This window comes from Miniopterus natalensis, chromosome X, assembly GCF_054644295.1.
Source record: "Miniopterus natalensis isolate mMinNat1 chromosome X, mMinNat1.hap1, whole genome shotgun sequence".
NCBI classification, from domain to species: Eukaryota; Metazoa; Chordata; class Mammalia; order Chiroptera; family Miniopteridae; genus Miniopterus; species Miniopterus natalensis.
The window spans coordinates 21,657,176-21,669,906 of record NC_142103.1 but is presented as its reverse complement, the minus strand read 5'-3'; the positions used below and the strand labels follow the sequence as shown (position 1 = coordinate 21,669,906).

At 37.8% G+C, this 12,731-nt stretch overlaps 1 protein-coding gene across 1 annotated transcript in view; it reads left to right on the top strand.

Moving 5' to 3' along the window:
* The window catches only part of ALG13 (ALG13 UDP-N-acetylglucosaminyltransferase subunit), a 60,194-nt gene that overhangs the window by 35,687 nt on the left and 11,776 nt on the right, over positions 1-12,731 (top strand). The window contains 10 exon segments of the mRNA XM_016198084.2: positions 226-326; positions 2,942-3,069; positions 3,776-4,022; positions 4,411-4,524; positions 4,713-4,869; positions 5,156-5,276; positions 8,067-8,099; positions 8,204-8,259; positions 11,567-11,638; positions 12,362-12,527. Coding sequence (XP_016053570.2) covers positions 226-326; positions 2,942-3,069; positions 3,776-4,022; positions 4,411-4,524; positions 4,713-4,869; positions 5,156-5,276; positions 8,067-8,099; positions 8,204-8,259; positions 11,567-11,638; positions 12,362-12,527 — 1,195 coding nt within the window.

Genomic DNA, 12,731 nt, shown 5'->3' with positions numbered 1-12,731 from the left:
TTAATATTGTTTTAAATTTTAATTACAAACTTTTGTGATTGGATGTAAGGCTCTTTCAGTATGTTCTGCCTCCATTGACCAGACTGGCAGTGCTAATAATTATCAGCTGCTTTCATAAGTAGACACGGAACTCCATGTGGGGAATGGAGTTTTGTTTGGCAGAAGCCAGATATGCTAGTAGACTTGAGACTAGATGTATTCTAACTGTCTCTTCCCCTCTTTCAGGTTCGCTTGGAATCAGATGGAAGATATTATAATGCTCATATTCAGGAAGTTGGAAATGAGAACAATTCAGTAACAGTCTTCATTGAAGAATTGGCAGGAAAGTAAGACTATAATAATGTGTTGAATTACTAAAGTCTTTGGCTCTTGATGTCCTTTTGTAATATTAAGTTGAGAATTACCAGGATGTTAGTAAGAGAACCAGTTATATCTGGTACTAGCCTAAGATGACTTACCTTGAATTGTAAAACTGTATACTAAAGTATGAAATCTCAGTACAGTCATGTGCTGCATAATGACATTTCAGTCTGTGACAGTGGTTCCATAAGATTATAATGGAGCTGAATTTTCTGTAAGAAATGGAAGGATATGTAGTTCAGAAGGAATTCTTTTTTTCCTCTGATGAGAGCAATATCTGTGGAGCGTGGCAATAGATTCCCTCTCACTCAGAGCACCTCAGTTGTGAGTACAGAGATCACATCCACATCAATCAACCACTGACTTACTTCAGCACAGAGGAGCCTGTCCCCCATCACTACATATTCAGAGGATGCTACAATCAGTCCTCCCAGATCTAGCTCATGGTCTTCAGAGTACATAGCTGTCAATTCGTTGTTGAGGACATAAGATCCTGTACAAGGACACAAGTCCACAGGAGCTACTTTAACAGGTATTAAGTGCCACTGACACTTCAGTGAAAGCTTTCTGTGATAGTGTGGAGCCAGCCTGTCCCTGTACTTTGGAAATATGTTCATGTTGTTATATGTAAAGCATAGAAAAGTTTTATTTCTTCCATCAGTTCAATGCCAGAGAAAGCCCCTGTGCCAGGTAGTGTCAGTGGAACCAAAAACAAATTTCCAAAGTCAAACTATTGAGTCCCCAGTTCTGTACCTTTCCATGTTAAACACCCTCTTTTTTTTATGAGTTCCAGAGTGTCTTAATCTGACCATTGCTCCAATATGCGATAGCAAAAACCACATTGCCACGACTATCCCTATGTTCCTTTATTCCTTTATCTCTCCATCTTGGTTTCTTCTTCCTAATAATCCTCAGGCCACCTTTCACTCCCTCCTGACAGTCGCTATTGTGGTGATCCACACTTTACCCAGCCAGTTTCTCTTCGATATTTCCAATTCATCCATCCCACATAGAACTTCATGTTCATGTTCGTCCAGCCCACAGAGTTCATGGACCAGTAGCATTGGCAGCTTTGATGTTTTATTTCTGACCCTGTAGGAAGGAAGCAGGAGGAGGGCTTGTGGGACAGTGTTTATAAAGTCTGTAGAGGTGTACAGTAATGTCCTAGGCCTTCACATTCACTCACCACTCACTCACTTAGTTACCCAGAGCAACTTCCAGTTCTGCAAGCTCCATTCATGGTAAGTGCCTTAAACAGGTGTACCATTTTTTATCTTTTATACCATATATATTTTTAAAATATGTCTATTGATTTCAGAGAGAGGAACAGAGAGGGAAAAAGGGAGATAGAAACATCAGTGATGAGAGAGTCATTGATCAGCTGCCTCCTTCATGCCCCCCTCTGGAGATTGAGCCCGCAACCTGGGCATGTGCTCTGACTGGGAATCGAACCTCGATCTACTGGATCACGGGTCGGCGCTCAGCCTCTGAGCTATGCCAGCTGGGCTTATACCATATTTTTACTGTATTTTTTCTATGTTTAGATGCACAAATACCATCGTGTTACAATTGCCTACAGTATTCAGTACAGTAACATGCTGTACATACAGGTTTACAGCCTAGTTGCAGTAGGCTATACCATCTAGCCTAGGTGTACAGTAGGTTATACCATCTAGGTTTGTGTTAAGTGCACTATATGATGTTCACACAATGACAAAATTGCCTAACAATGCATTCTCAGAATGTACCTCCTTTGTTAAGCAACACGTGACTGTATACCTGTGTATAAAAGTTTATAAATCCTAGGCACTAGCCAACTTATTAAAGTATTAAATACAACAGAATTCTGTTAAAAACTCTTGATACTAATGTGAAAGCTGGTTTTCTAACTGAGCCCCTGACAATATCACAGCACTTCAGCTATCCAGTCATTCTCAAACTTTTAACATGCTCCAGAATTGCCTGGAGAGCATGTTATGAGCTCCAACCTCAAAGTTTTTGATTTAGTAAGTCTATGGTGGAGCCCAAGAATTTGAACTTCTAACAAGTTTCCAGGTAATACTGATGCTATTGGTCTCCTTTGAGAACCGTTAAACTAGGCTATAGTGTCCTAATGACCAAAAAAATCTCAGCAGCTTAAAGTAATAGTCACTTCTTGCTCATTTTGCGTGTTTATAATGGGGCAGCAAAGGGGACCCTGGCCAACAAAGCTCTATTACAAGCTGAGAAAAAATTATACCATGACAAACCATGTGCTGGCTCTTAAAGCATCTGCTCAGTTACATAATCTAGCTGAGTCTGAAGTCACTGGGTTAGGAAAATATAATCCTCCTCCAAGGAGAAGCAACAAATATTAGTCTACAACAATCTTTCCTCTGGAACATGATTTGTACTATAAACATCTGTGAAATTGTACAAACTATTAGGTTTTCTAAACTTAAAAAGTAAACCTCAACAGGAAAACGTGTCAATAGATTTAAGTAGAATATACTTGAGAATGAAGCAGAAATGTTGGGATATGTGTATCAAATAAGAATTAAGTCTGTTGCAGTGGCTTCATGGTGGTATCTTTAACTTTAAGGCATGTTGTTCCACTGGCTAACTTAAAACCAGTTACTCAAGTGACACCTGTTCCTGTCTGGAATGCTGTACCTAGTCGGAAAGGAAGAGGTTACCAGAAAATTCCCGGGGGCTATTTCCCAGAAATGGGTTTGTATACTGAAGGTTTTTATTATTTTCCCCTTCTTTTACCCTACATTGTAATTTTTAAAGGTATACGTAAGTCCTGTTCTAGGGTAGAGTTTCTCAACTTTGGTACTACTGACATTTTGGAATGGATAATAGTTTATGGGGAGCTGTCCTGTGCACTGTAGGATGCTTAGCAGCATCCCTGGCCTCTGTCCACGGGATGCCAGTAGCATCCTTCCCCCAGTTTCGACAACCAAAAATGTCTCCAGACATTGCCAGATGTTCCCCAAGTCTGGGGAAGGGACAAGATTGTCCCTGGCTGAGAGCCACTACTCTAAGGTATTTTGTGTAAATGTAAGATGGAGTAGATTTTCGATTCTAAAACTTAAAGGGATAAGATTTCCCAGAGAACTAGGGAAAACACCTCATGGAAGCAGCCAGAGATATTAATAGCCATTAATTTTATGTTTTGATGACTAAAACTGCCTATCCTAAAGATAGTGCTGAGATGCCCATTGAAACAGAAATTACCTGCTGGTTTTGCCCTTCCAAATGGAATATCTAGTGTATCCTTAAAAAATATAAAAATTCCCTCCCTATGTATTTTTTGTGTTTGTTCCTAAGAAAAACATTTGGAAGTTTTATGCATTTGTGGGTGTGGTGGGAGACACTGGATCTTTTGCTTTGGTTATGAAGCTTACTTGCTACTTCTTTGTTTGCCTGAAAGTTATGTCGGAGATGGACATGAAGCAACAGAAGAAGATGTTCAGGAAAGTTAGAGGGAAAGAGATGTATATGTCTATGGCTTACAGCAGGGGAGACACCTTCCCCCCACCCAGGCTTCAGCATAGTATGCATTATGGGCATGACTCTCCAATGCACTACTCACAGACAGCTGGCAATTTTATGGCTAATGAACATTTTTATCCTCAACATTCATCTCAGAGACAAGGTCGGGGATATGGGATGCCCAGGTAAGGCTTAACTGACTTTCAAGATAATGTACATCTGTGTTTAGATATTGGAAGTAATTCCTGGACAGAATTACAGTAGAATTTAGAAATATCTAAATAATTTAGATTTCTTTTAATTTCTGCCTAAAGAGAGCATAGAGGATGAAACTTACATATACTTAAAATTCTTGCCAAATGAATTTATTGGAAGATTCATATTCTCACAGTCTAGGGAAATATGGAGCCATTGAAGAGAGGCTAGAAGATAGAATGTCATCAAGATATGAGCGCCGTTTAGATGGCCCTGTATCCGTTAATAGTGGATACGCCTAGTGCCAGTAGTAAGGGGAGCAAAGTGAATAAAACACCAGTGAAGAAAGATTCTGTTTTCCTTTCACCTTATTCTTAGGGACTCATCTCGCTTTATAAACAGGCCTAACATGATGGACCCTAAAGTGGGTTTTTACCCTGGCCCAGGGAAAAAGTGCTGCCAGAGCTATGATAACTTCTCCTATAGGTCTCGGTAAGTGAATTTTAAGTGTCAGAAGTCAGAGAAAATGAGTAAGTCTGTGTTCATTGCTGAGCAACAGATGTGTGGACTAAATTGTTTAAGAGTCAACGTTGAAATGTGTGAACTGTTATTTAAAAATTAGAAATAAGTTACTACCATATTTTATCATCTTTCCCCTTTCATTCTCCGAACTACTTAAGTTCCTTTAGACGTAGTCACCGCCAGATGCAGTGTGTGAATAAGGAGTGCCAATATAGCTTTGCCCCAGAAAATGGACATATGCCCAGGGGCTTGGAAGAAACCATCACTTTTTATGAAATTGAAGAAGGGGATGAGACTGCTTATCCAACTTTACCTGTGAGTAGTTTAAAAATTTATTCAAAAAGCTGTTTACTTTTCTTTCTTTTTTTAAGTAAAGGCATGTGGATAAATTTTAGCTTTTTGTACAAAGGACCAAATAAAGCCCTTCCTGGAAACCATGACTTTGTCTTAGTACTTTTAAAGGCGGGAGAAAAGAATCTCTTTTTAGTTCTTAGGGAAGGAGATAGAGGCGGACAGATAATTTTGCCTGTATAGTGTGGGCTAATATTTTCTGACTATAGAGGGAGAACCGCATGTATGTGTTTTTGTTTCTTTGGCACAGAATCATGGAAGGCCCTGTACAATGGTTCCTCCTACTCCAACATACTGTGTTGCAAGGCGAGGACATAGCTCAGGCAAACAGACTTTGAGTTTAGAGGAACGCAATGGCCAGTGTGACAATGGTGAGTCAGTTACAGTTAAATGGTGTTGTTGTTTTTTAAAGATGATTCTTGTGGCATTAGAATATCAAGGCTGTGAAGTAGACCTAAAGTTTTCATTTGGAGGTCTCATTATGTTTTGGTAGCTTGTTTTAAAAGAGTTACAGTTTTCATCTTAGAGCTTGCTAGGTTTTTGAAGATGTCTTGATATTTCTCAGGACAGACTTCTATTTCTGTAGGCTCTCTACATTGTTATAACTTATTTTCAGCTCTTTGCATAGGTTTATGCAGTAAAACCTCGATATAATGGACTAATTCGGGTGAGGGAGTGTCCATTAAAGTTCATTATATAATAAAGTAGGTTTTCCGAATGCATATATTAAAAAATTGACAAATTAGTTAATCCATTTTTACTTATGTAGACACGTTTGTGTAATTAAAGTATGTATGAAAAGTTAAATTTCACAGAAAAGCTTTCTACATATATTACTGTAATTTTAAATTTACACTGAATAGTTCTAGGAAATGTGTGCAATTAAACAAATGCACATGGCTGGGGCATGGCTTAGGGCACGTGGTTGGAACATCTGCTGCATGCTTTAAAACTGCTGCAGAAAGTCAGGCCAGGTAACAACAGAACCAATTACAGGAAGCGATGTGGTGTGATCATGTGCACATTCTCCGAACATTGTTTATGAGTGGTGACTTTTGGATTTAAATATGTGGACTATAGTTGCAGAACTGTAATATTTATTTGTGTCGGGGAAATTACTACAGTTTTTTCCCCCAACATATGACATATTCACTAAAATTTGTTAAAAATAACAATGAATTAATAACAAAAAATAACCCATTAATTTAATGATAAGAAAATCTTGGTTAACAGCATTTTAAAATTAACAGGGTAGGGTGTTAATTTTCACATATGACGTACGGACCAGAAATGTTTGTTAAATCCGAAGTCCGTTAAGTCAAGGTCCACAAAATCGAGGGTATACTGTAGTGAGTTTTGATTGGAGAGATTTCAGTATGGAAAACATCTATTCCTTATTAATAAGGTACTATTCATGTTGTCCTCACCCTTTCTAATAACTACTTTAGGCTTTTCATGAGACTGGCTATTATGTTACAAGACTGCTATGAAGTAATTTCATTGCCCAAAGAAGTTACTTAATCTATAAATATCCCTAGTCACTGAATCCTATGTACTAAGTAATTATAATTTAATATAATACTTAAACTGAAACCCTCTGAGGAATGCAGTATTCTTATTTTATATATGAGGAAATTGAGGTTTGAAGGGTGAATGACATGGCCAAAGACATACTTGGTGTCAAAGATTTAATTTTTTTATAACAGCTTTATTTAGATGTAATTTATATACCATACAGTTCATCTCTTTAAAGTATACAACTCATTGGTTTTTAGTATAGTCACAGAATTGTATAACCATCACCACAATCAATTTTAGAACATTTTTATCACCCCCCAAAAGACATCCTGTACACATTAGCAGCCACTCTGTTTTTTGTCTTAATGGATTTGCCTATTCTGGACATTTTATATAAATGGACTCATGTAATATATGGTCCTTTGTGACGGGCAGAGATCAGTTTTGAATTTGGGTTTGTATGACTTTAAAGCCTATACATGTGCCCTCAACAGTTGTTACAGTGCCTCATGCCATGTACCGGATATGCTTATTTTTACCATTTTACTGTAAAATCATGTGTGCCTACTTAAACAATTCTGGAGGAGTTGGGTGTATTAAGGAGATGAGAGGCAGTCTGAATGACTCAACTTACCAGTCAAGTTCCTTATTTCCCTGTGATCTTTTCCTTTCTGCTACTTACGTAGAAGAAAATAGATATTTCTAGGAAAAAGCCTAGCACAAAGATAATCTGAATATTTTGTATGTGCATGTGCATGCATGTGAAGAATGTGTATACTTTGCTCTTTTACTCAGCATGATCCTTTTGTCTTTCCCTTTAGCACTGGTGAGCATCGTCAGATGTATTGCTCACCTGTACATATTCAGAGTAACCAAATCTTTGCTCTCACCTTAAATCCTGCTCTCTAGAGGGGTTAATGCATGTGTGTTTGATAAGTAATGTGTTTAATAATCAAATCCAGTTTTGACCTGTAGATTTTATTTGGTGAAAAACTGTTCAATTGAAGATTGACTTTCTCTGCATTTCAGTGGTATAGCAAGTCTTAAAGCAAAGTACATCAGTCCACTGAGCCATCCTCTGAAAACAGAGCGGTTTTAAATGTATTATTTACCTGACAGGCTAAAAAACAAATGAGGCATGATATATCACTTTGATATCCACCTAAGCAAACTATGGGTTATACTCAGATTATGGTCACCATTTACTATATGTCAAGCATCGTGCTATATTCTTTTCACTCCCCTAGGTACTGTTATCCGTTTTATAGTTAAGAAAGTAAGGCACAAAGAATGATACTGTTAATCAGGATTCAAATCTAGTTCTAACTCCAGAGCTGGTAAACTTAATCACTATAGTCTACTGCCTGACTGGAAAATTGGACACAGCTGAATTTTCACCTCTGCCTGAACTTTAAGAACTAAGGGAATTTTCAGAGGAGAAATTTGTACTGCTTACAGCCAATCTGGCTTCAATATCTTTTGACTAGTATGAAAGCTCAAATCACTTGTAAGGACGTATATATTTTAGTTTTGAACATATATATCCACAAAACTTGAGAAGAAAGCAAGCACTGACCATTTGGCTGTGCTGAGCTAAAAAGCTCTACATAAGCATACAAACATACTTCTTCTTTTTTTTCTAGGGGGATATCATGAAGAATATATTTATCCTTCAGGTCAGTGAGATCTAGATAGAATCTATGACATTCATCATTGTTTATAAAATTTGAAACTATAAAATAATGCTCACTTTTTATTTTACTTTGACAATATCCTCTAGAACCAGACTATGAAACTTCAGGTGTTTATAGCACAACTGAATCTACAGCAAACTTGGTAGGTATTTAATAATAATGGCAAGCACTTACAGTTCCTACTATGTACTAGGACACTATTCTAAGAACTATACATATAAATATATTTAAATCAAAACAATCCTATGAGGTAATCAGAATATCATTCCCATTTTGTACATGAAGAAATTGAGACCCAGAAATTGAGTAACTCATCCAAGATCACTCCCCCTTTCTGAAATTAATCTATTTAAGATATTTCTAATATGTGTTGATACATGAGGAAGTTTGAACATTGACAGTGATGATTTTTTTAGAGGATTTTATTGTGATTTTTCTATCAGCAAGAATGGGCCATAAATAAGTTTGCTTTTTGGTTATGCAACATGTCCAGTGGAGGTCTATAGGAGTCCCCTGCCCAGGGACTCAGGCTGATGGATGCTCTCTCCATGATTGCCAAGGCAGGAAACAAAAAGTAGTGAATGGTGAACTGGCTCTTACAGCTTCCACCTGGAGATGATATGTGTCACTTTCTTTTCTATTTCTTTTTCATTGGCCATAGCATGTCCCACTGAAGAATGTAATTTCTCTGTGCCTGGAAGTCAAAAAGTTGGAAATATTTTAACAGCACTAAGTACTGCAGCATTCAGTTCAAACTCCCTCCCACAGGCAAAATACTTGCTTCTACCTCAGGGGAGACAACCTAAAAATTCCATTCAGTGTAATTAAACTCGGCACCCAGGGTTTCTGGGAAATGCGTGGCACTCTCTGTATTGGGTCCACATGTGGCTCTTCTTGATCTGGAAGCCCAAAACCAAAGGTACAGTTATTTACCCACTACAAACCGAATTTGTAGTGGTGGAGCAGGGACTGGAAAATTGCAGTAAAAATTCCCACTCAGAGAGGGGGGAAATGGGAGAAACACAGTTATTTGCCAGTAACAATTGTGACATCATGATGGACATTGTGAGAGCCCCCAACCTAGGCATGGGGTCTGTTCCCTGGAGTGACCTGGTTCATTGTTTTTTGGGGCTCTTGGTTACTCCATGTCGCTTCTTTCCCTGGCCATATTTGAAGTAGGCATTGGAGAATAATCCTTGGCAGCTGAGAAACTTTCTCAGCCTGTTTTTCACTCGTAGAAAATTGGAGGTCCAAGGGTCATTTTATCTCAGTTGGATAGTTTTAGTTCTGCTCATGGTTTCTCTGGCTGTGTGATTAATTATGCTGCTTCTCTGTTTGATTCCTATTAGTTTCATGTGTCAATATCCCTACTGACAATTCTTTTTTATAATAGATACACTACTTAGATTTGCTATAATGCTCTGCTTTCTTATCCCTATGTTCCTCTCTACTTCATTGCAAGTATCATGAGCTTATCAGACGTTGATGGAAGAGCCATACCTTTGGATGCTTTTCTATGAGCCACTTTGTTCAAGTGCAAGTATTCACTGAGTGTTATATCCTTCCTCAGTTGGACTCTTGCTTTGACATATCTTAATGTAATCGGATTTTAACAACAATGTGGTTCTTGCTTCAAGGCTGAGTTTTAACTGCTCTTTGTTGTTTAAAGCGCTTACCAATTTTATCTTCTACAGTTTGGGGTTGAAGTAGTTGCCTCTTCCATTAAGAGCTACAAATTCATAATCGCCATCCTAAGTTAGGTTCTTCTTACACCAACACCCCACTTCTAGTTACCAATTACTATTTTAATCAAGCGAGGTTAGGCTGCAGTAACAATCTCCCAAAATTTGAACAGCTTAACAATGGACAGTTGTTATCACTAATGTTACATGTCCAATACATTCCTTTGTTCATCGTGTTCACTCTAGGACCCAGGCTGACACACATGACCTTCCACAGTCACCTTGGCGCAGGCTAAAAATAGGAAAATTGAACACTGGCTCTTAATATTTCTGCTCATATTTCATGGGCCAAACAAGTCTCATAGCCATACCTAACTTTTGATGAAGCCAGGAAGAGTAACCTACCATATACCCAGGAGAACAGGAATATTTGTGAAGAACTTGAATAACTACCCTCTATTCCCTAACTGTGATTAATCCTAACTTTGATAGCTTCATGTACTAAATTTTTGTTTTTACTGTTTAGGCAATACATCTTAGGAAAGTGAAGAAAACTAATATGTAATTCTCTCCCCTATTTTTCTTTCTCCCCTTCTAGAGAAATAGTTGTCCTTTCATTCTCTTACTACTATTCTCGTATCACATGCATGCTTTTTATACCATTTTTGGAAATAGTCACCTAGCTGAAAAAGCGAGTAAAAATTTGACCCTCAGAGATGACCCTATAATTTCACTTGTCACATGTTCCTTTTTCTTCTTTACTTACTTTATCATAAAGCTTTATCATCAAAGCTTTCAATCTTTTCATGTTTTGTTCCATTCCCACCCCCTAGTCACCAAATCCACAGCAAGTTTCTAAGTAATTTTCTCACAATATTCTGAGGGGAGGGCACAAAGGCAGTACTTAAAGATTTCCAGGCACAGAGCCTTCTAAGAAACCATGAACGTTTATTCCTACTTCTCATTTCCATGCCCAGCTCTCAACTAAATCTTTCTGTGGAATTGTTTAGCATTCACACCGGGCACTCTTAGCCAGGGCTAAAGTTTGCTTTTTGGCAGATACTTTGACTGTACATGAGCACAAATTTTAGAAACATGAAATCTTAAGTACATGTTAAATTGGGCTCATACTTGTTACAGTATGGTTCCTGTTGTTTCTGTGATTACTTCCCCTGATATTCCCTCTCTTCTTATCATTATTTCCAATTTTTGCTGCTAGTTTTTTTGTTTGGTTGGTTGTTTTTGCTGCCATGACAGTCTGTCATACACAACTCTGAGCTGTTTAAAATCATTTTTGCTGTCACAAAAATAAAAGTCTTGAGCCAGAAGGAGTAGTGTTTGGATTGTTACATCCTGCTTAGATAGGATAAAGCTGAACAACCAATTATCCGCCTCTGTCCCAAGCTACATCTGTAGATGGAATGCTTTCTTTTAGCAAAACCATTGTTGGTCTTACTGATTTTGAAGGTTTTAAGACAAGAAAGGCCACTGAGAAAGTGCTGAAATTACAATCTTCTGTTATATTTTAATATCTGCACTGGGACTGGAGTTGGATATAGATAGGAAATAGAGCAGTCACCCAAATCAGGCATTAGAGTGATATCTTTGGGAGCATTATCTTATTAGTCACTTCCAAATTTGATTACTTTCAGAACAGATCACCTTTATTAATTTTAGGAGATGTTGAAACAAAGCAGATCTTTTATTGATATGTTGTTTAGTTTCTTGATTTCCCCTTACCTAACTATATTTCTGTATTCACTAAAGTCTCTTCAGGACAGAGGATCATGTTCTATGTCTCCTCAGGACACAGTTACCTCATGCAACTACCCCCAGGAGGTAATCTTTACAGTGTTATTAAGCGGTCAGTTGCAGTGGTCTAAACAGAGGAAAGTGAATTTTTTTTCTTTTTGTTCTCTTCACTCATCATAGTTCAAAGAAACTGCTTATATTCCTATCTTAATTATTATTATACCTTGTGGTGCCTTGCACAGTGATTGGTAAATTCATTCAGCAAATTAATTGAGCATCTACTGTGTTCTGGTCACTGTTCTATGTGCTGGTATTAGACTATTCATAGTCAGTCTACTCTGAATCTCTTACGTAATGAGTGTGTTAATATAAATGACCTGTCAAGTCAATGTCATTTACTGAAACTTAAATGTAAAGCTCTCCTGTAGAATGGGGAGCTGGCATCAAAAAGGTAGCTAAAACAATAAGAGTGAATAAGATCATCCTGGGAAAAAGAAGAGATTGAGAAGATCATCTAGAACAGAGCCTGTGGATCAGCAAATTTTAGAAAATGGGTAGAGAAGGAACAGCCAAGGAGGGGAGAAAAACAGGAGAGTGCATTATGGAAACCCAGGAAGAGACTGTTTCAAGGAGCAGACAGCGTCTTCTAAAAGAAATAACTTAACCTGCCTATACAGGGCTTACATAAAGATTGACTCCTCCATGTTTTAGTTATCAGAATACTGTTTTCTGAAATTTAGGAACAGATAGGAGACTCATATTGTTTGAGAAACCAAACTTAGAATTCTAAACTTTCTTTCACAATTACAGGTGATGGTACATTCTGCAGCAATTGCAGCTTCCTGTGCCAATAATGTTCCAGCTCCAGTCTTATCTAACTGTGCAGCAGCTAATCAAGCTAGTAGTACCACTTCAGTTTCCTCACAGAAGGCTATACAGCCTCTCTTTGTATCTTCACCTACACAAGGCAGGCCAGGTAGGTTACTAGTGGTTGCTTACTTTGGAAGTCTTTTTTCCTATTCATGAACACGCACATACAACAGTTCTAGTGATTAGATAGAGTTACTTTAATTTCCAGAATTTCATTTGCTTAACCTACTTAATGAAATATCTTCTATAGTTGAGGAATCTATGAGATTTGAGAGAGCCAGGATTTCATTTTTGTTGTGCAAATTTGGCT